We start from the raw sequence: 22,394 nt of genomic DNA, 5'->3' as shown, positions 1-22,394 counted from the left end.
GTTTTCTGCATGCAACTGGCAGCAAGAATTCGACCGAGAGATTTGGAAGAGTTTTTCTCTACAGTTGGAAAGGTAACTTCTCAAATTTTAAATATTGCAAGTCTATTTGTTGAGTTTTTCAGTAATTGTCATTATGGTATATTGCTGTGATTTCAAAGGATAACCAGGGCCACTTAGAGTTGTGTCCAAAAAGTAGCCATTGCTTTTGGAAGCCTATAACCACAGTTCTCAGGCAGAGGTATGCCAAGCTCTTGAGTTTGAGGCCAGTGCGGACATTAAGTTCTAGGACATCAGAGGCTACACAGAGAAACCCTGTTTCAAAAAGCATAAGGATAAAACAAAACTCTTTCCCCCAAATAAAACCAAAGACTTTGAATTTGGCACAATAGGGTTACAGATAAAAATCCTTTAATTCACATATATACACACACACATATTCAGCCACATATATTCCTTGTATGTGTGTAGTTTTAGGGTTGACTACTTAGAATTAGAAAACTACCAAAGTCATCGGTATGTCTTTTGTTTTCACCAATGTATTGTTGATATGTTTTTAGTGCAGTTTCTATGTCATATAGAAGACAGTAAGTGCCCTGGTCATCTAGCTTTTCTTCCTTAGCCAACTTTTTAAGCAGCTCCCTGTACTGTGAGAGCTAGTTCTCAGGGAAGAGGTTTCCATATCATTTGTCCCTGAATTCCTCCAAGTCATGTTTATTTACATTGTACTTTTGCCATTAGCGATAAGAACTTAGTTTTGGAATGTAATCAATGATAGTGGCAGTGTGCAATTTTGCACATTTATTAGGAGGAAGATAGGCAGTGGTGGTACCTGCCTAGCATTCAGGAGGCAGAGGAAGGTAGGTAGATGTACAGAGTTCCAGGATAGGAAAACCCTGTCTCAGGAAAACAAAATGCTAAAGGATGTTAATATAAAAAAACAAGAAAATAATAGTGAGAAGTCACTTAAATTTGGAGAACTTAAAATAGTTATGAAGTCTTCAATCTGTTTTTTTCATGCCGACTCTATTGCTTACCCACTGTTTTGCCTTAGGCCATTCTCTGCAACTTGTGAATAAAAGTAAGTGGTCCTTTGAGGTTAAGGCATATGCATGCTGTTACAGGACAACCTTGCAAAATAACATCCTTTACTATTTTGTATTAAAAGAGTTAATCATAGGCTGATAACATTTTCATTTTTATAGTCCATGATGGAAGGATTGAACAGGTAAAGCCGAGACACACAATTTTACCACTTTCCTCAAAGACAGTCCATTAATTTATCTCATTTATTATAGGTGGGAAACATAATCCTAGTAGATGGGGTTAAATACTGGTATCTATATTTTAATTACTGAGTTGTTTGTTTTATTCTATAGACAGTGTTTCTCAGGACAGCTATGGCTGATGCAGAGTGTGTCTCTGTAAACCTGGCTGTTGTGTGCTAAGGAGTGCAGTAATGCATCGTCATGCACATTAGTATTACTAATCAGTAATACTGATTGGTATCACTGTGTGGAGTAGCATAGCATCAAATTCAAATCCACTTCTGTCTTCTTCAGTGCTTTATTAAAACTTATGCCAACACCTTAACTCTCTTTGTGAAATTTAGTTCTTCCAACTTTGGAGGCAGAGGTCTCCAGATTTATGTGAATTTATGGCTAGTTTGATCAACACAATGAAGTTTAAGCCATGCGGATGTGTATTGCGACAGTATTTCTGATTATATGTTGAAATTATGTATGCAGTTTATACTGGATTATTTGACTACAGAATATTAATTATATTTGGTTTCTTCTTAGGTTCGAGATGTGAGAATGATTTCTGATAGAAATTCAAGACGTTCCAAAGGAATTGCCTATGTGGAATTTGTTGATGTCAGTTCAGTGCCTCTAGCAATTGGATTAACTGGCCAACGAGTTTTAGGAGTGCCAATCATAGTTCAGGCATCACAGGTAACTTGATTTAGAGGTTTGTCATTGAGCTTCTTGTTGTACCACTTAAAGCTCATGTCAGACTTAGTATTATCTAGGAGATCGCCATCAATGTGGCTCAGATCATCTGTCTGACATAATCATTATTTTTTTGTCTGTATTTTTTAATAGCACAAAGCCAATTGCACTGGTTTTTTAGTTTTATATTTTCATTTTTGTATAAAATTAAGTATAATTTTATATATAACTATACTGTATAGACTTGAGTATAACTGCATATATACTTAGAGCTTTACTAAAATGTTGAAATAGAAAATTGTGTGCATAATTTAAGGTCATGAGTATAGGTTGGTATTGTAATGTTTACATAACATGCAGACAAAGGCCTTTTAGTGCCATTAATGACATTATATGGTACAGCTATTATCACCATCCTTTCTCAAAACATTCTATAGGACTAGACAAACCAGTCCATCCAAAATTCTCTTTCACTTTCTATAGTCCAAATGTTTTCTAATTCTTGTCTATTTGCAATGATACTTAGGGTAAAAATAGATTTGGGATGACTTCCGTTTCTGTAATACTCTTTTGTTGTTGACTGGATGCTTGCTTTGTGTTACTTTTTGACACGAGTTTTACTTGTTTATAGGCAGAAAAAAACAGAGCTGCTGCAATGGCAAACAATTTACAAAAGGGAAGTGCTGGACCTATGAGGCTCTATGTAGGCTCATTACACTTTAACATAACTGAAGATATGCTTCGGGGGATCTTTGAACCTTTTGGAAGGGTAAATTTAATACATTTTTCTTCTGATTTTTCCAGGCTAAAGGGGGGGTTATATGTAAAGAATTGTTATAATCTGTTGAGTCCTAGGCAATAAAAGCATATTCTAGATTTTTCAAAACTATTAACTCAAGAAGTAACTTTATAATTTATGCCTTTAAATTCTAGATTGAAAGTATTCAGCTCATGATGGATAGTGAGACTGGACGGTCCAAGGGATATGGGTTTATTACAGTAAGTAGTTGTATAAAATCTTACATGCTTTGAATATGGTTTATAGGTAAAATGATTTCATTTGTTAACATGGCTACATTTCTTATTAATTTGAGGTCTCTGTACTGTTTGTTTAGACATGTGCATATGAGTGCTGGTATTCATATAGTCTAGCTGTGTCACATCCATCTGTATCTGCTGTATTACTGATTTTTATGTCATTGTCTCTCAGTTTAACTGTGGCTTTAAATCTTCATGTAGGTCAGGCTGGCATCAAACTGAGATGACATTTCTGTTTTTATAGTGCTAAGATTAAAGGCACACAATGCCATGTCTGTCTTACACAAATACTTATCTGTGAAAGTCTAACCTTCCAAGACGTATTTTACCTAACTCTAGTAGCCAGGTCTAGAATTAAGGAATAAGCTAACATATCAGGATTGGTTACAGCCAAGTCCATGATGTGACAGTGTTTACAGACCCATCAATTAAACGAAAATTTGGATGTCATGGTTGAAGGGAGAAAATGAAATCACTGGAATGAACCAAAACAACAAAATGAATTTGGGAGTAGTTTTAGTTTGCTTCTAGAAACATTAATATGAGGGTTTTCTTTTGGTTTTTGTTGTATTTATTTTGTTTTTTATTTTTGGCATATAAACTTGATTTTTACTGCTTACTGCATTTCCCCCTTTTTTAAAGTAAAGATTCATTTATTTTATGTATATGCGGATACAGTAGCTGTATATGGTTGTGAGCCTTCATGTTGTTGTTGAGAATTGAATTTTAGGACCTCTGCTCGTTCCTGTCAGCTCAGCTCATTCGGTCCCTGTTTGCTCTGGCCCAAAGACTTACTTGTTATTATACATAAGCTGTCTTCAAATGCACCAGAAGAGGCCATCAGATCTCATTACAAATGGTTGTGAGCCACCATGTGGCGCTGGGATTTGAAGTATTTATATATTTACTTCCTTAATCATTTTGAAGCAAGGTCTGTTTGTAGTCCAGCACCTAGTATGCATGTGTGTATATATGTACGTATGTATGTATATGTAACCCAGACTGCAAATAAATTCAGGGATCTGCTTCCAAAAGGCAGGAGACATGATACTCTGTAAACATAAACTTGTGTATGTTTAGGTACATAGAGAGGTAGAGGGCATAATATCATATGGAGTTGGAATTATAGGTGTTGGTTTTTGTTGTTTTTTTTTTTTTTTTTTTTTTTTTCATTATTCCAGACAGGGTTTTTCTGTATAGCCCTGGCTGTCCTGGAACTCTGTAGACCCGGCTGGCCTCGAACTCAGAGATCCACCTGTCTCTGCCTCCCAAGTGCTGGGATCAAAGGTGTGCGCCACCAAGCCCAGCTATGGGTCGTTTTAAGGAACAGGGTATAGATGTTTAGAACTGAACACTAGTACTCTGGAAAAGAGTAGCAATAGTGTTTAAACACTGAGCCATAACTCCTATTACTGTCAAAATTTCTGTGGAAATGAAAGGTATTGGAATATATCTTGAGGCCATAAGAATCATTGAATGAGATCTGGAGATTTATGGAACCTGATTTAATCTATTAGAAGATTAGGGTGATAGTCTTTGAGTATAGGGCAGAGAAAATAAGTCTGGAGATTGAAGGAAAAAAATACGTGAGAGGAAGCTTTGTTAAATTTAGTGGGTGTGTTGATAATGTAAGGAGTTTCTAGGACGAAAATGTCCTTTTGCAATCTGGACTCTAAAGTTCTTTTATAAATTCAGGCTTCTAGACATACTGTTACACCTTTAATCCCAGAAATAAGGATGCTAAGGTAGTAGGATCTCAAGGCCAGATTGTTGTTCATAGTGAGTTCTATGCTAAAAATTACAAAATGACACTCGGCATAAAAATTAAAAAGGTTTCAAAGTTCCCATATTCATTAAGCTATATTTACGCAAACATAATGGTCTAATTTTATACACGTATTGTAATTTTCTTCAGGTATTTTTTTGCAGTTTTTCAGTATAAGATCTCTTTATAATAATATAAACACACATTAATAAGTTAAAAATTCTGTTGTCTATTCTAGTTTTCTGACTCAGAATGTGCCAAAAAGGCTTTGGAACAGCTTAATGGATTTGAGTTAGCTGGGAGACCAATGAAAGTTGGTCATGTTACTGAACGAACTGATGCTTCTAGTGCTAGTTCATTTTTGGACAGTGATGAACTAGAAAGGACTGGAATTGACTTGGGAACAACTGGACGTCTTCAGTTAATGGCAAGACTTGCAGAGGGTAAGTATTGAATAAAGCTACTGATTTATCATATTGGTAGAAAGGTAAATGAGCTATGCAAACTAAAAAAATGGAAAAAAAATTGTTATTTTGGAGTTAATGTTTATGTATAGGAATACATAGTTATCTTTACCATTGTCTTGTTGAAACTTTAATGTTGTCCTCATTTTGGTATACATTATAGTAAACACTATAGTTTTTTTTGCTTTATATATCACCAGACTCCTTAAATGAGTTGTGGATATTTTCTTTGGCTTTTATAATTTTTTAGATAAAGTAACTATTATTTCCTTTATTTTGTGTGTATGTATATTTATTTTGATGGTATATAAATGACATCTTTAATTGGGGAGGTCAGAGAGAGAGCTATTTAAGGGGAAAATATTTTATCCTTTTACCATACATGGCTACTAAAGAGTACTACAGGTTATCTTTGGTAGATGGAACGTAGGTCTGTTAGTGCAGAGACATTTTGCAGACACCTCTTGAGTTTACAGCATGAACTCCCAGTATTTGGTTTATCTCCGCTGTTGACATAAAAATTGAAGATTTATTCTTTTACAGGTACCGGTTTGCAGATTCCACCTGCCGCACAACAGGCTTTACAAATGAGTGGCTCTTTGGCATTTGGTGCTGTGGCAGGTAGGAATTGAATCCTTTCTAATTTGAAATCATTGTATTTTCATCTAATTCGAAAATATGCCAAATTTTTTTGCATTTCAAAGGACTAACTGAGAATTCAATTCATTAAGTACTTCTAGCATGTTAATAATTGCAAAGAATAGGTTTGTTATGTATATTTGCATACAACCATCCAGAGCACTCCTTGAATATAGAAACATTTCAAGTATAGATAAATTGTTAGTGTTACCAGATAAAACTCCAAGCATCTGGTAAAGTTTTGCTTAAACATTTGCATTACCAGTAATAAACAAAACTACTTTTTTCCATGTATCTATGCTAAAATATCTTGACAAAAGCAACTTAAGGGGAAAAGTGCTAATTTAGCCCTTTTATACCCCCTAGCACTTATGTGCTTACAACCATCTAACAATTCCAGTTCTGGGACACCTATGTCTTTGTCTAACCTCTGCAGGTCACAGGTACACACAATATACAGACATACATGAAGACAAAAATCTTAAACAAATTGCCCATAATCTGTGATCTAAGGTTGTATTTCATTTGATAGGCCTATCATAATTAGAAGTACATATAATATGTAAAGGATACATTTTATCCAGGTATGATGGTTAGGAACCGTTAATACCAACTTTTGCAAGATGAGGCAGCATTAACATGATCTAAGGAGTAAGACCCTGTTTTTAAACTTTTATATAGTATGCCACAAATGTTTACAAGTTCTAAGTATGGTTATTTTGTGTTTTAATTTTCTCAAAGTGAGACCTTGTGAGATTTTTAGACTGTTAAATAGTCTGAATGTGCCCAGAGACCTCTGTGCTTGATAAAGCATATGTTCTGAAAGCAATTCCAACATAAATGATGAGGATGGAAAAGTAAGATATTTCTGCAAGTGAAATGTCTTCAGCTCAACACAGTTATCTGTTACCTGTGTTTCTGCTTGTCAGTTTTTTTACACATTACCTATTATGATTGGCTTGTTTTTAAATTACATCACTAGTCAATTTTTTTAATTGAAGTAAACTGACTTCAGAAATAATATGGAATACTTAATGTTGAGATGATAGATGCAACTCAGCGAGGTTGCTTCTAGAGGATTTTAGTTCTGTTAGCCCCAAGCACAAGTGTTAGCTTAGTAACATGTTGATCTAATTGCAGGGAATCTCACGCCCTCTAATAGCCTCTGCACTTTTAGTGGCTTACACTAACTTGCACATTAATAAAGATAAGATAAAAATAATTTTTTAAGAAAACTAATGTTCTAGGCTTCTTTGGTGCATACCATTAATCCCAGCACTTTTGAGAGGCAGGCATGTCAACTCTGACTAGGTGGCCAAGCCTGGTCTACAGGATAAGTTCTGGGACAACCAGGATGACAATCTAGGACAATCAGGACTTCTTGAAAAACATTAAAAAGGTAATAATGCTAATAACAATAATAATAATAATAACAATAATATTAATAGTGCATACCTTTCATGGTAGTTAATACTTGGAGTATAGGGGTTAGGAGTTGGAGTATAGGGGTTAGGAGTTAGCCAGCCTATTCTACATAGTCAGCTCCAGGTTATCCTGAACTACTGAGAGAAACTTTGACTTGAAAATGATTAATTAGACATGCAGTGGTTGCACATTCTTTTATAATCCCAGCACTTTGGAGGCAGAGGCAGGCAGCCTGGTCTACAAAGTGAGTTCCAGGACAGCCAGGGCTATACAGAGAAACCCTGTCTCGAAAAACCAAAACAAAATATAAAAATAAAAAAATGATTATTTACCTTACTGTTTCTCTTCATTCAAGCTCAAAATTTCATGCAGAAAAATTGTAGATAATCATTACGCTAGAGCAATCTTACCCTTTTACAGTGCTGCCATCCTTTCTCATAAAGTTTCTCGTGTAGGAAGTAAGTGTAAATGATGGCTTATTGGGTAACTGTTGGCTGTGCTTGCAGGGGTCCCACATTTTGTTCTTTATCAGTGGATATAGCTGTGTTAAATGCATTTAATTATTTTGATATTTTCCTTATGCCTCTGCCAATGTGCAGAGGTTAGAGGCTAATGTGCGTTGTGTTGATGTATTCTTCTACAATATGTAAGAGTATGTACCATATGTAGGATGATAGGCTGACTGTTTATGTACTAGCATTATATCCAGATACTCCTGAGGCTGGATGTTATTGGATATCCCTGGTAATCCTTTGTTTAGTAGCTGAGAATAATCCTCTTTCCTATCCTTTTGTCTCCTGGACTTCCCAATTGCTATCTTTTTGATGTAGAGTAGGGATTTCGATTCTTATGTATATAGCCCAAGTTGCCCTTGGGATACCTTCTGCAGCTGACTCTGGCATTGAACTCCTTGTTTCCTAATACATAGTGGAAGTAACCAAAGTTATTTGAACTTAATAGTATAAATCTCTGATATGTGTACAATAGCTATTATGTGTGAAAAGGAAACAGTATTTTAAGTTACTCATACTGGTTCTATTGAGCATACATAAATTTACAATTCACCTCTTTGATATGTCAATTTTTAGCCCTGATGGCCCAACTGTTTTAACCCAGTAAATTAAAAGGTTTAGATTTCCTTATGTCACAAATTGAATATGTTCATTAACTGTGATCACGTCGCAGCAATACAGGATTTTGGTTTTTGTTGGGTTGAGACAAGGTCTTAATATGATTTATCCCTGGCTGACCTGGAATTCCCTATATACAGATCAGACAAATTGTCCTCAATGGATAACATTTCTTGCCTCAGCCCCACTATTGCTGGGATTAAATAAAGGCTTGGGCCACACCTATTTTGTGCCTTAATTTGTTTCCCTGCTCATGCAGTCTTCTTTACATGTCTGATATGTTTGACATGCTTTCCTGTATAGAAACACAAATTTTCATAGTATTTGAGAAAATTAACATTGATCAAATTTTGAACCTGTTATAAAAATCATTGACAGGTTAAATCTGAGAAGTTCTTAAAAAGATGTTCCAAATTGTTGGAATGACATCTTTCTCAGTGAATAATGCTAAACTTGAAAATTAGTGGAAAGGATTCTAGCTCTTGATTGTGTGTGGTTTTAACACCTACAGTATTAATACAAGCTTCTGAAATACTGAATTTTTATTGACATTAATTATAAAATTTTATTTCCCAAGTACTTGGAATTGAATTCTCAATCAGGGTTTTTCATATATTTTCTGACTGGTTTGCTCCTTTTTCCCCATTTCCCATTATTCCTAGGTGTGGTAACAACTTAGGGAATAATATATTAGGAATACAGTAATAATTTTCTAGCTTATCAGGAAACAAAAAGGTCCCAAAGCCTTGTAAATGAGGAATGGGGAAAGAGGTTTTGCTGCCAGGTGTTACTAATTTGCTTTAAACAAACCCTGCTGAAGTCCTCTTTTATTAATACTTTCCTGACATTTACCCTGTTAGTTGAGGCTCTTCATTGTTCCTGCACTGAGCTGTAGAATTCTCTTTTGTTATAGATTTGCAAACACGACTTTCACAACAGACCGAAGGTGAGTTACTTATATTCTGATATTTTTTTAAAAAATACAATTAAATATACAAAGATGTAATTTGTTAATTATTGTATTCATATAGTTTTGCCATACTGTAACCATAGTACATTAATAGTGAAAGAAGATAAGGATGTCTGTGATTTTGTTGTGGATTGCTAGATCTTTTCATTCACAGCTTTAGTTGTTTGATTCCTGGTAAAGAAATAGCTAAACATACTGTCCTTGACACTTCAAAAAGAAAACCAGAACTTAGTCTGGTATTTATGCTTTTATCTTTTTTTTCTTTTTTTTTTTTTAAAGATTTTATTTATTTATTATATGTAAGTACACTGTAGCTGTCTTCAGACACTCCAGAAGAGGGAGTCAGATCTCATTTCGGATGGTTGTGAGCCACCATGTGGTTGCTGGGATTTGAACTCTGCACCTTTGGAAGAGCAGTTGGGTGCTCTTACCCGCTGAGCCATCTCAACAGCCCCTCATGCTTTTCTCTTAACTGTAAGGTTTATATTTAAACAAAGTAAAATTTGTTAGCATACCAGACTTTAAAACATCACAATGTTGGACAATTTAATTCAGGGCTGGAGAGATGTTTCAGAGAGATGGAATAGCACTGACTGCTCTTCCAGAGGCCCTAATTTCAATTGCCAGCATCCACATGGCGGCTTACAGTAAGTCGCAATGGAATCTTAGGCCCTCTTCTGATATTCATGCAGTGTGTTCATGTTTACTTGAGTTTAGAATTATATTTATATTGCATTTTGTGATGTTTTACTGATTGGTTTGTACTTGCGTATATTACTAAGCCAGGAATAGGGTTATGAATTGTTATGAATAATTACATGCATCATGAAATCATGGTCATATATATATATGGCGAATAGGCCGTTTTCATGTCTTTCTGAAATCTATCAAGAAAGTATTTTACTGCTGTAGTTTGCTGCCAACTTGATTTTATTATATCTTAAAAGATTTATTTATTTATTATATGTAAGTACACTAGCTGTTTTCACACATTCCAGAACAGGAAGTCAAATCTCATTATGGGTGGTTGTGAGCCACCATGTGTTTACTGGGAGTTGAACTCAGGGCCTTCAGAAGAGCAGGCAGTGCTCTTAGCTGCTGAGCCATCTCTCCAGCCCTGCTGCCAACTTTAAACTGTTTGTTTCTCTTTTTTAATATAAAATATCCTGTGTGAAGCATGTCAATTTTAGGTGAGAATTAAATGTGTTTTTAAGTTTTTTAAGCATATGGTACATTTGTACGGTTATTTGTAAATGACTAGCAGTATTATCAAAGGTAAAAGTGAACGATTTCATTCCTTGTTTGGTCTTTAGTACTCAATCTGTTAGTAGTTCCCCTCAGGTGTTTTCTTAAAACTTTTCTTTATACTTTTCTGTATGCTTATTCTGCTTTTGTTTTGAGAAAGGGTTTCACTGTGTAGCTTTGGCTGTTATGTAGAGCTGTCTAGTCTGGACCTCAGATATGTTTTACTCAGGCTCCTATCGCCGGCCCTGTTGATATTTTTGTTTTGATTTTCATGTATACTTCAGTTGTGTTTCTTAAGCAGTTCTGGGAGTTAGTAGTTCTTAGATTATATCAGGTTATACTTGTTTATAGGGAAGAAATACAAGGAAAAGGCTTCTCAATTTACTCAACCGTGCCTTTATCTTTGAAGGAAATATTGAATGAACAGCACTTGTAACTCACAGAATAGTTTTAATATGGTATTTCTTGAGCAGCTTTGTTCATGCAATTTGTCTGATAGTATCTTAGGTGATTATTCATTTCAAGTATCTGGATTTCTTAATGCATTATTTTATCCTTAGCTGTTTGTTTTTATGCATTGGAATGGGATTTGGTCAGATAATATGATTACGGTGAGTTCTATAACAGCTGCCATAATATATTTGGTAATTTCCTGAAAATTGGAGTTACATGAGACCCTGTCTCAAGAATAGAAAAACCAAACCTAAAGAACACCAAATAGAAACCTCACCTCACTTGGAAAAGTCATTAACTATAGACAGGTTTGCTTTAAGGTTGAATATTGCTGGGTCCAGAAATTTCATATTTATAGTAGTCAAACTGTATCTAAACTGCTGTTTCTGGTTTCCCATTTTTCTAAGACAGAAATTATTTAAAATGTTACTTTTTTAGGACATTTTTCCTGGTATACTATACATCATCTTTTATATGGTTTTTATATTTCGATTTGTGTTTTTTAAAGAAAATTGTTCTTTGGATTTAAAGCACTTTTGACTTTTGCTTCATTATCAAGGTTTGATTACCATCAACCACATCATAGCTTACAATAGTACTTAACAAATGTTAGTGTTTCTGGCCCTTGAGGGAAACGATACCTGTGATGCGCATGCATGCCGGCAAAATTCTCATACAGATAAGAATTTAAATAAATAAGACTTTGGCTGCTTAAAAGCTTTACCAAGTTCTTCAGAATACGTATTGTATAAAAATTTAATATATTGATATGTCTTTTACTTAACTTTTTTTTATTTTTTTAAATAAAGATTTATTTTATATATGTGAGCACACTGTCACTTTCTTCAGACACACCATTGGAGGGCCTCAGATCCCATTACAGATGGTTGTGATCTACCATGTGGTTGCTGGGAATTGAACTCTTAACCGCTGAGCCCTCTCTCCAACCCCTTTGTTTATCTTTTAAACATAAGACTATATTCCTCGCAAAAGGAAGAGAAAAGATTGTTACTCTATTTAGGCTTTCCAACAATTGCAATTTGTATTACTGCTATCATTTCAGGATAAAACCAACCTTTCATTTTTACTTTTTTTATTTCTGGAATGATTTCTGGGGAGGATTTTTGTTTGTTTTTAATAGATTTATATTGCATATCTGTCCTTAACCCCTTTTAGGTTTGGTTTCATTTAAGAAAATTGTCTCTCCATAAACTCTTACCTGTCTCAGAATTTGCTTTGTAGCTCAAAGTGACCTAAGAGCTCTGAGATCTTTTGCCTCTATCTCCCAAGTAGTGAGATAAAAGCCGTATGCCACTGTGCCCCCTCTTAAATATAATTGTTGCAGAAAGACAGGTTTTTGTATATTGTAGTCTAGCCTAAAAGTTGTTATGTTGGCTTAGATGAATTTGAACTTCTATTTGTCTTGCATCTATCTACCTTTCTGTTAAGATTATTAGCACATTGAATTTATGCTGTGGTTGGTATCAAACCCAGAGCTTCATGCCTGCTAGACAAATACACCTGACAACGAAGTTCCAAACATGGCTCTTATAATTTTTAGGCATATATGTTTGCATCTGAATGAAATGTGTGAACACTCCTTTCCCCTTCTCATTCTTTAAATACTTGAGTATTTGTACTTTTTGTTGCTATCATTAGTGAAGCTAAAGATGTTCTAAGGTATTTGTGCTTAACTGGAATTATGGTAAAGTGAGTAACTATCTTATTTCACTATCTTATTTCACATTCATGAAGGTGTTATGTAAATTTTGTCATCCATATATAGATAGGGTTGAATTTTAGTTAATTGTCCAGGAATATTGACACATTTTCCATAAAGCTAATTTTTATTCTTCCTTTTTTAGCCTCAGCTTTAGCTGCAGCTGCGTCTGTTCAACCTCTTGCAACACAGTGTTTCCAACTTTCTAACATGTTTAATCCTCAAACGTAAGTATATTTGTACAATATGATAGTTTAACATTTAGAATATTTCACAATTGAAAATGTATTATTGTGATATGTTGGCCTTTTTCATTCTTTTAATCTCGTTTATATTTAATTGGGCACATTGAATAAAATTTAATTTTCTTGAAATTTCTGTCACCAATCTTTTGCCTACACTTGTTTACCTGCTAATTTTGGCTTGTTTGATTAGAATATATAAGTTTTTTGCTTCTATGTATGTGTCCATCACTTGTGCTCAGGGAGGTCAGAATGGACATCAGGATTGTTGCTATGTACTAGTAACTGAAGCTGGTACTCTAAAGAATAACAAGTTAAATGTCCTCCTAACCACTCAGCATCTGCTACAGGATTTTTTTTCTGACATAGAGATAAGACCTAGGGCCCTGAGCCTTGCGTGCCAGGCAGTTACGCCACTGATGAAGATCACTAGTCCTCTTTTTTTGTTGTTGTTTTTTTAAATTCCAACAGGGTCTTACCTTCAATTGTTAAGAGCTAGCCTTGTGATTGATTAGTAGAAGTAATGTAGTCCATGCAGGCTTTTAACCTATGATAATTTTATCTGCTTTTAGTTTACCTCTTTACTAATGTATGATGTTAATATAATTTTTCTATATACCTTTTGCTACATAAGTATGTGGATTCCATAGTTCAATATTTAGTTAACTTTATTTCATCTTGCCGCCTCAGGATGGTTTTTAAAAGGGTTTAGCTAGCTGCTTTATATAGAATTCTGGTCATTAGAATTATATAGCAACTACAGCTTCTGATTTGTCAGGTTTTTAATTGTTTCTTTATGTGTATCAGTGTTTGCTTGCATGTGTGTATGCCACATGCTTACCTGTATCTGAAGGAACAGAAATGTTACATTTGTATAAAATTGAAGTTAAAGTTTTAAGTAGCCGTGTTGATTTTTAACTAAGACTTAAGTCCTCTGCAAAAGCAACAACTGCTCTTACCTGCTGAGTCAACTCCACAAAATTTATAGTAAACTTGGTAGTAAAAATTGATAACAAGTAACTGACTCTCTTGTAAATCTTTTATGTATTATAACATCTTAAATTTAAAGAACATGTTTAGGTATGGGTGGATAGCTGAGCATGTCAAATGCTTGTCAAGTTTTGAATGTCAACTTGGGCTATTGGTATAAATAAGCAGATACATGGAGCAAGCTAATTGGTTAACTAGTATAGTTAATTTGCTGTGTGCTGTGAGAATTACTGCATAGTAAAAGGTAAACTAGATGGTTCACTGGGAGTAAAGGTGCTTTGCTGCCAAGTCTGAAGATGAGAATTGGATCCCTGGTATTCATGATTTAGCTGAAATGGACTCTGTGTTTGATGGTCCACATGCATCCCCATGTTCACACACAATGTACTTAATCATTACTTAAATACAATTTCATTATTTTTATTACTTTCTTACAGAGAAGAAGAAGTTGGATGGGACACAGAGATTAAAGATGATGTCATTGAAGAATGTAATAAACATGGAGGAGTCATTCATATTTATGTTGACAAAAATTCAGCTCAGGTAATTTTTGTTTTTCAAGACATTGTTTATTTGTGTAATATGCTTCCCGAGCTTCTGGGATTGAGGTGTCTACTATTGTCTATCTTTCTTTTCATACCGCTAGCCATGTAATAATTGTCACCGTATTACCCCTTAGGTTTTATTTCCTTCTGTGTTTTTCTTTGTTTTGGTTTTTCTTTTAAGACTGTTTTCTGTGTGTGTGTGTGTGTGTGTGTGTGTGTGTGTGTGTGTGTGTGTGTGTAGTCCCGCCTGTCCTGCAACTCTGCTGACCAAGCAAACCTCAAACTCAGAGATCCACCTGTTAGTCTGTTTTTTTTTTTTTTTTTTTTTTTTTTTTTTTTTTTTTTTTTGTTCAGTGGTTGTTTTAGTCATTAATTTTTTTCTTTTGGAAATTTTAGGGCAATGTGTATGTAAAGTGCCCATCTATTGCTGCGGCTATTGCTGCTGTCAATGCATTGCATGGCAGATGGTTTGCTGGTGAGTAACTGCTACAAAGCCTTTTTGTTGAAATACCAAGTATTTAACATTGAGTAAAAAACTGCTTACCCAACTTTTTTTTTTTTTGCCAACAGGTAAAATGATAACAGCAGCCTATGTACCTCTTCCAACTTACCACAACCTCTTTCCTGATTCTATGACAGCAACACAACTACTGGTTCCAAGTAGACGATGAAGGAAGATACAGTCCTTTATGTATATAGCTTTTTTTCTCTTGAATTCATCTGAGTTATCTTTTATTTAGATAAAAATAAAGAGGCAAGGGTCTACTGTCATTTGTATACCACTCCTGTTACCTTGAAAAATAAAAATGTTAACAGGAATGCAGTGTGCTCATTCTCCCTAACTAGCAAATCCTACTTTATGCAAAGCTGTTCTCTTGTTCTGCTGTTTTAAATGTCCATGTAGAAAATGACATTAAGGATCTATAGAATAGCTCTAGGGGAACAAATGTGCTTTCTGTATAAAGGCAGACAGGTAATGTTTTAATGTTTCAGAAACCTAACTTTTTACACAGCAGTCACAATTCACATTCATGTATTTGGCTCATGGTTCAGCAAAGGTTTCCAGAATCCACATTTAGTGTGCGAAAAAAGTGGCTATATGGCTGCTTAGCATTTGATCTTGATCATTTGGCAAGAAGGGGATTTCAAAATATTTCTTGATGGTAATTTTTTCAATTAATGTATCTGTAAAAGTTTCTTTGTAAATACTATATGTTTTAGTGTGTCTTGAGATTCCAAACAAAATGATCCCTGCATTTCCTCAAGGTGGCTGATGTAATAGATTGAGTAAAGCAGTCTTGGGCAAGAGATNGGAAATGCAGAAATAGGTTTTGTCTGGTTGCATATAATCTTTGCTCTTTTTAAGCTCTGTGAGCTCTGAAATATATTTTTGGGTTACTTCAGTGTGTTTGACAAGANAGCTTGATATTTCTATCAAACAAATGACTTTCATATTGCAACAATCTTTGTAAGAACCACTCAAATAAAATTCTCTGAAAAAGGCCACAAGAAAATTTTCGTTTTTCAAATGTTTTCATGTTACAAACTTAAGCATAGGCTATCATGGTATACTTTGGGTTTGTTTTCTTCTTGTTTTCAAGTTAGTGTTTCAGCATTATATGGGTCAGATCTACCAAAGGCTTGAATATGTTACTCCCTGAACCTCTTGGCTGTTGAAAAGGAGAGGTATGTGCGTCAGCATACATGCCTAGAATATGCTTATTTCATTCTTAGTGATAGTCGCATCCACTGTTGGTTGTCTAATACCAGTACAAAGTGTCCTGTACATTGAAGAAAACATGTCCTTTGGAAAATGTACTCATTCTTCTCTGTGTTTAATCATTGTCTTATGTACTATATTTTTTTTACGTTGTAATGATATACTACATAAGAATTTATTTCTACCTAAGTGCTGTTCATGCATTGCATGTTAGCTCTTTCACACACTGGTTTTTTCTTGTGTCTTAAAAATGTATATAAGCAGGCCAGTATTGGTGGCACATACCTTAGTCCTAGCACTTTGGAGGCAGAGGCAGGTGAATTTCTGAGTTTGATGTCAGCCTGGTCTACAGAGTTCCAGGACAGCCAGTGCTACACAGAAATCCTGTCACAAAGGAAAAGAAGGAAAGAATACATAAGCACTACCATCCCTAATTGGACAAAAATAGCACCTCAAACTATTTCCTGGTTCCCGGTTATTCCTTAAAATGCTGAACAGTCCTTACTTTTCTTTTGACTCTTTTTTTTCCCTATAGTCTTGACTGTTAAAAAGCTTGTAACAAACCATGAGGATGTCCTCAAACTCAAGACTTATCTCTGTTTTAAAAAATAATTTTATGAACATTGTTCCTGGACATATGTATACCACATACATGCTTGGTACTTGTGGATGGCCTCTGTAAGTGAGCTTATATGTTGTAAAACAGGTGCTAGGAATTAAAGCCAGGTTCTGCCTCCTGCTGCCTTCATTTTAAATCTGTTGGCACAATATGCATTGTATTTAACCTTTCTTAGCAGATGAGTTAAGTCAACTCTAGGAGGCTGTGGATTGGAATGGGAACTAAGAATAGTATGACTTCAAAAAAGTATGACTGACTTGGGTGTCTAAAACTTGCCAACCAATACATCTTAGATATATCAGAAGGAAAATAACAAAACTTGTTTCTTGAATAACGTTCAGTTACTATTGCCTAACCAGAAAAACTCACCATGGCCAGTCAGGTTTGGATTTTTGGCCATCAGAAGGGTATTCTGTAAGAAATTTTGTTAGCAACCTAGATAATTAAAATGTTGAGGCTGGTGATTTTTTTTTTTTTTTTAAGATTTATTGATTTATTATATGTAAGTACACTGTAGCTGTCTTTAGAGACTCCAGAAGAGGGAGTCAGATATCGTTGAGGATGGTTGTGAGCCACCATGTGGTTCCTGGAATTTGAACTCTGCACCTTTGGAAGAGCAGTCAGGTGCTCTTACCTGCTGACCCATATCACCACCCCCCGCTGGTGATCTTTCTGAACTAGACAATCTCATACAATGTGCTACTGTGAACAAGACACCTATTATGTAACTAGGGAAGTAAAGTTTTTATAATTGGTATGCTGAAGCAGGATTTTTTGGGCGGGTTTATGGAGTCTCCATCTTCAGAGTGCTTGGATAAAGTGTGTCAACAAGGCTGGGTAGAGATTTAGTCTCCAGATGACATGATCATAGAGTTAGAATTAAACAATTTCGGGTCACCACTGAGATTCGTACTGGGACTACCAAACCTTTGGGTCTAGGATAAACACTAGGTCTTTGGAGTAAAAATAGACTGATAACCAGAAGAAAACAACTTTATTATTGTACAAGTGTGGAAATGGATGGGGAAGTTAAGGTATAGCAGGGCATCCTAGCCCTAATTAGCATCGTATGCCCATTCCAATGGCCATGAAAGTGCCAAACGTGCCGCCACTCTGCATCATGGTTTTCCCAATGCCGCCCATTAGCTCCCGACCCCGCATTCCGATCCTGAGGAGGAAACCAAGAAAGAGCAATTTGGGAATACAGGAATAGAGTTTTGAACTAATTACCCCCTTTATAATCTGTTGAAATACGTTAAGCACTAACAGTTTGACAATCTCATTTGTCATTCTTAAAATGCTACTCTTTCCCACATAGGATTAGCAATGACAAGGAAAATATCTATCCAGAGTCTCTAGGACCTGTGCTGAATGCTGCATTAATCAGTTTGTAGATGCAGAGATAATGAGTGAAGTACACGGGCAGGAAAACAGTCATGTTTGTGCCTTTATGGTATTTATCATCGAGTAGCCATTTTTCTTCTAGATAGTTCCTTAGTGTTTTGTTTCAACTAGATTAAGAGTCAAGCGCTGCAATTTATAAACTGCAAAAAGTGTAAAATTAAAATGGACATCATATTTACAGACTCGGTAACTACACTTTTTAATTTATTACTGTTTTATGGTGATGATGATGAGACGGTTTCTCTGTGTAACAGCCCTGGCTGTCTTGGAACTCATATTCTATACTAGGCTAGTATTGAATTCAGGAATCCTCCTGCCACTGCGTCAGAGTGCTGGTGGATTTAAGGTGCTCATGGCTACTGCTATGTGGTTAACTACAGTACTTAGCACTACAATTAAGCTAGTTCTGGGTAAATAGTAATTTATAAGTACAGTATCCAAATGTGGCGATGACCTTTAGAGTAGCAGTTTATCTCAGAGTTAGAACATTTGACTACACCTAATTCTCATCAGGTTTGCTTCATTACATGCAGTTGGGAGTTCAAATGCCATGTAAGAATAGTAATCCTTCGCTAAGCAATTACGACGTGCCAGGTAATCATGTAAATCATACTAACCTGATTGACTCTTACAAAACTGGAGGTAAGTGTACAGTACTGCACTACAGTGCAGTAAACTCAGCCTCCTGCCTGCCTAATGACACTGAACTACAAGGAGTCAGAAAGCCATTTTGACTTTAGAGCTCAGATCCGTAAGTCCTGTGCTTTCAACCTCGGCTAAGTGGGCTCCGGAGTCCTGGGAAGGCAGGAAGTTCCGTCCGCGCGGCTCACCTGAGACAGGAGAAGGTGCCGAACAGCGCCCCGGCCGCCATACCCACGGCGCAACCCATGACGAAGCCCATCTTCACGCGGTCGAAGCAGCTGGGCTGGGACTGCCCGTAGGGACCCACGGCCACCGGCATCTGCGGCGAGAGGGATAGGACAGTGAGGGCCTGGTCGCCAGCCCTGGAGACGGCTGGGGGCGCACGGCACGGTCACGTAGTACCCGCCTCAGAAGCCAGCCCGCGGCACGCCTCCACCACCCTCCTCGCGACAGAGGACCCCGCACGCGCGACGCAGGCCACCGTCGGGCCCCACCTCACCTCGTTCTCCGCGGCGATCGCTCAGCTCGACGTCCCAAGGCGAAAGCTAGGAGGAGGGCGCTCGCGCTCCGCGGGATCGCTTCCGGAGCACGGCGCAGTTACTTCCGGGAGCATGAGCTGAGGACTTGCAAGCGCCGCGGATGGTGGGCTCTGTGGCTGCGAACATGCTGCTGCGAGCCGCTTGGAGGCGGGCGTCGTTGGCGGCTACCTCTGTGGCCCTGGGAAGGTCCTCGGTGCCCACCCGGGGACTGCGCCTGCGCGGTACGTTCCCTTTCCTTTCTCTCTCCCACGCTTTCTGGATGAGCGAACCGCCTTGGGTCGGTGCTGCTAAGCACTGCGTTATTGCGGCTCCTACCCGCCGTGTTCCATCGGCCAGACTCTTAAACCTTCGCGTCGCCCGGTCTCCTATTTTTTCAGGATGGCCCTTACATCCTGCTCCGCACTTCCCTTGAGCCGGATTCTCATCCTTCAGTTCTCTCCTGGCCAAGTCTTAAAGATGCTAGTTGATCCTCCTCCAGCCGTGAACCTTTGAAGGAACCTGCGCTTTTCACTTTTCCTCTAAATGGTTTTCCTTTTGACAGCTCGTCCCACTCGGTGCTATGTAGTTTAAACATAGCTCCCGACTGCTGCCTGCGCCCTTTCCAAAAACCCTGTGTCTATTACTTAACTCAATGTCTTTCAGCGCGTGTTGTTTGTTTACTTTGACACTGAACTCAACCTTCCTTAAATTCACCTCAAAGAACTTTTGAACATCTGTCGTATTGTGTGCCCTTCGTCCACAGTTTCTCACTTTGCCAATGCACTCTGTTGTCAGTTGTAGATCATGCCCCCCATTCGGCTGTACCCTCAGAGGCAGAGGCAGTACTGCGACCTCTCTACATGGACATGCAGGCCACAACTCCTCTGGTAAGGATTAACCGGTTCTTTGTAGGGAGGTAAGGTTACAAGGACAAATTTCAACGGCTGGCTAAAATTCTTCAGACGTGAGTGAGAACCATTAAAAGTTCTAGAAAGCCGGGCGTGGTGGCGCACGCCTTTAATCCCAGCACTCCGGAGGCAGAGGCAGGCGGATTTCTGAGTTTGAGGCCAGCCTGGTCCACAGAGTGAGCTCCAGGACAGCCTGGTAGGAAGATCAGAAGCTTAAGGTCATCCTAGGCTACTTCTTCAGTTGGAGGCTAGCTACGACTATGAGACCCTTTTTATTTATGCATTTATTTTATTTTACAAGTGTTTGCTTGAATATTTGTCTGTGCACCATATTAGTGCATTGCCTGGAGGAACCAGAAGCTGGAAATAGCCGCTTGTGAGCTCTCATGTGAGTGTTAGAAATTGAACACGGGGTTCCCCTGAAGAAGAGCCATTTCTGGCAGCCACTGAGCTAGAGCTCTTCAACCTGAGACCTGTTTTAAAAAGAACAAAAATCTGGGGCAGGAGAGATGGTTCAGTGGTTAAGAGCACTGACTGTTCTTCCAAAGGACCCAGGTTCAATTCCTAGTACCCACATGAAAACTCACAACTATCTGTAACTTCCTCTCAAGTGCTGGGATTATACTAGTACATTGAAAAGTCACAGCTTTGTGAAAATCATTTTGTGGCAGCAATGAAACACTTGTAAATACAAGTGTAAGAGTGGGACTATGAGGGCTGCAAATCTGGGTGGTTGAATACTTGGTTAGATCCCCTAGCACTACATGAATGAAGCCAGGCATAGTGCTATACAACTCATCTCACACAACTCTAAAAATTAGAGAGGTGGAGGCAGGAGAATTAAGATCAGAAGTTTAATATTATCTTCATTAATAGTAAGTTTGAAGCTATCTTAAAGTAGAGAACCCTCTCTTTAAAAAATAAGAAGCTGGGCATGGTGGCACACGCCTTTAATCCCAGAACTCAGGAGGCAGAGACAGGTGTATTTCTGAGTTCGAGGCCAGCCTGATCTACAAAGTCCAGGACAGCCGGGGCTATACAGAGAAACCCTGTCTCGAACGCCACCACCACCACCACCACCACCACCCACCCTGACAAGATAGTCTTGCTGGCAGGAGGATTACTTGGCTGGTTTAGTTTTTGGGTACATTGTGGGGTGTTTTGAGACTTGATCTCAATACCTGTAGCCCTGTCTGTCCTGGAACAACCTCTGTAAACCAGGCCTCCAACTCTGAGATCTGACTGCTTCTCTCTCCCAAATGCTGAGATTAAAAGTGTGTACCACCACACCTGGTAGGCTTATCAATCTGAGGCCAGATTCAACTACATAAGACCTTATCTTTCAATAAGTAATGGAAAAATGAAAGAAATACTTGCAGGAATGGCAGAACCTTCTAATTAGAGGTGGTTTTGAAGTGAGCATGTTTCAGGTTGCTATTTGATTAGTGTCTGAAGAAGTGGAAGAAAGCAGACAGTATCTGAAAGGTTGGAAATGCGCTGAGCAAGGTTGGCAGGTGTCAGTTGATCCAGCAGGTTCTAATTTGACTTTGTGCTCTGTTTTCTTATGTTCAGGATCCCAGGGTGCTTGATGCCATGCTCCCATACCTTGTCAACTACTATGGGAACCCTCATTCTCGGACTCATGCGTATGGCTGGGAGAGTGAGGCAGCCGTGGAACGTGCTCGCCAGGTTAGCATGAAGGACTGTGAGAAGTTCCGTTCGGTGGGCTATGGGAGGCATTTCTTTCAAGAGGTGGATATAGATGTTTTTCTAGAAGAGACTCAGATAGTAGCTTTGGAATTTGACACTCTGTGTTTAATTAGTTTCCAGATTCCCTAGGTAAACTACCTCTGACAAATCCTCTCATTTCTCTAAGCCTTAAACTCCTCATCTACCAAGTAGAAAGTGAAATATTTCATGCTGTATAAGATTATTGGGGAGCCAGGCGTGGTGGCGCATGCCTTTAATCCCAGCACTCAGGAGGCAGAGGCAGGCGGATTTCTGAGTT

At 37.6% G+C, this 22,394-nt stretch overlaps 3 protein-coding genes across 3 annotated transcripts in view; 2 read left to right on the top strand and 1 right to left on the bottom strand.

Annotated features, from left to right (window-relative positions):
* Rbm39 (RNA binding motif protein 39) overlaps positions 1 to 16,079 on the top strand; it is a 31,495-nt gene extending 15,416 nt beyond the window's left edge. Inside the window, 11 exon segments of the mRNA XM_021192198.2 lie at positions 1 to 72; positions 1,800 to 1,952; positions 2,581 to 2,718; positions 2,883 to 2,948; positions 4,991 to 5,195; positions 5,760 to 5,837; positions 9,324 to 9,356; positions 12,944 to 13,025; positions 14,468 to 14,573; positions 14,972 to 15,050; positions 15,146 to 16,079. The exon segment at positions 1 to 72 is cut by the window's left edge and continues 15 nt beyond it. Of these exon segments, the coding sequence (XP_021047857.1) occupies positions 1 to 72; positions 1,800 to 1,952; positions 2,581 to 2,718; positions 2,883 to 2,948; positions 4,991 to 5,195; positions 5,760 to 5,837; positions 9,324 to 9,356; positions 12,944 to 13,025; positions 14,468 to 14,573; positions 14,972 to 15,050; positions 15,146 to 15,246 (1,113 nt within the window). The 3' untranslated portion in view covers positions 15,247 to 16,079.
* Positions 16,080 to 17,889: 1,810 nt separating this feature from the next.
* On the bottom strand, positions 17,890 to 19,582 carry Romo1 (reactive oxygen species modulator 1). The gene is made up of 3 exons (XM_021192908.2): positions 19,460 to 19,582; positions 19,149 to 19,279; positions 17,890 to 18,082 (listed from the first exon to the last, which is right to left on the bottom strand). Exons 2-3 carry the CDS (start codon positions 19,277 to 19,279, stop codon positions 17,974 to 17,976), a joined length of 240 nt encoding a protein of 79 aa, XP_021048567.1. The 5' UTR covers positions 19,460 to 19,582; the 3' UTR covers positions 17,890 to 17,973.
* The window catches only part of Nfs1 (NFS1 cysteine desulfurase), a 22,237-nt gene continuing 19,396 nt past the window's right edge, over positions 19,554 to 22,394 (top strand). Inside the window, exons 1-3 of the mRNA XM_021192906.1 lie at positions 19,554 to 19,720; positions 20,274 to 20,365; positions 21,959 to 22,075. Of these exons, the coding sequence (XP_021048565.1) occupies positions 19,600 to 19,720; positions 20,274 to 20,365; positions 21,959 to 22,075 (330 nt within the window). The 5' untranslated portion in view covers positions 19,554 to 19,599. The remainder of the gene's footprint in view (positions 19,721 to 20,273; positions 20,366 to 21,958; positions 22,076 to 22,394) is intronic.

The sequence above is a fragment of the Mus pahari genome, chromosome 3 (assembly GCF_900095145.1).
Source record: "Mus pahari chromosome 3, PAHARI_EIJ_v1.1, whole genome shotgun sequence".
Taxonomy (NCBI): Eukaryota; Metazoa; Chordata; class Mammalia; order Rodentia; family Muridae; genus Mus; species Mus pahari.
The sequence above is the reverse complement of the archived record's forward strand: the minus strand, read 5'-3'. Positions and strand labels throughout refer to the sequence as shown.

Coding starts and splice junctions, on each gene's coding strand:
- Romo1 (XM_021192908.2), bottom strand. CDS start 19,279: ATGCCGGTGGCCGTGGGTCCCTACGGGCAGTCCCAGCCCAGCTGCTTC. Junction 18,083..19,148: donor GGCACCTTCTCCTGTCTCAG/GTGAGCCGCGCG, acceptor TTTCCTCCTCAG/GATCGGAATGCGGGGTCGGG.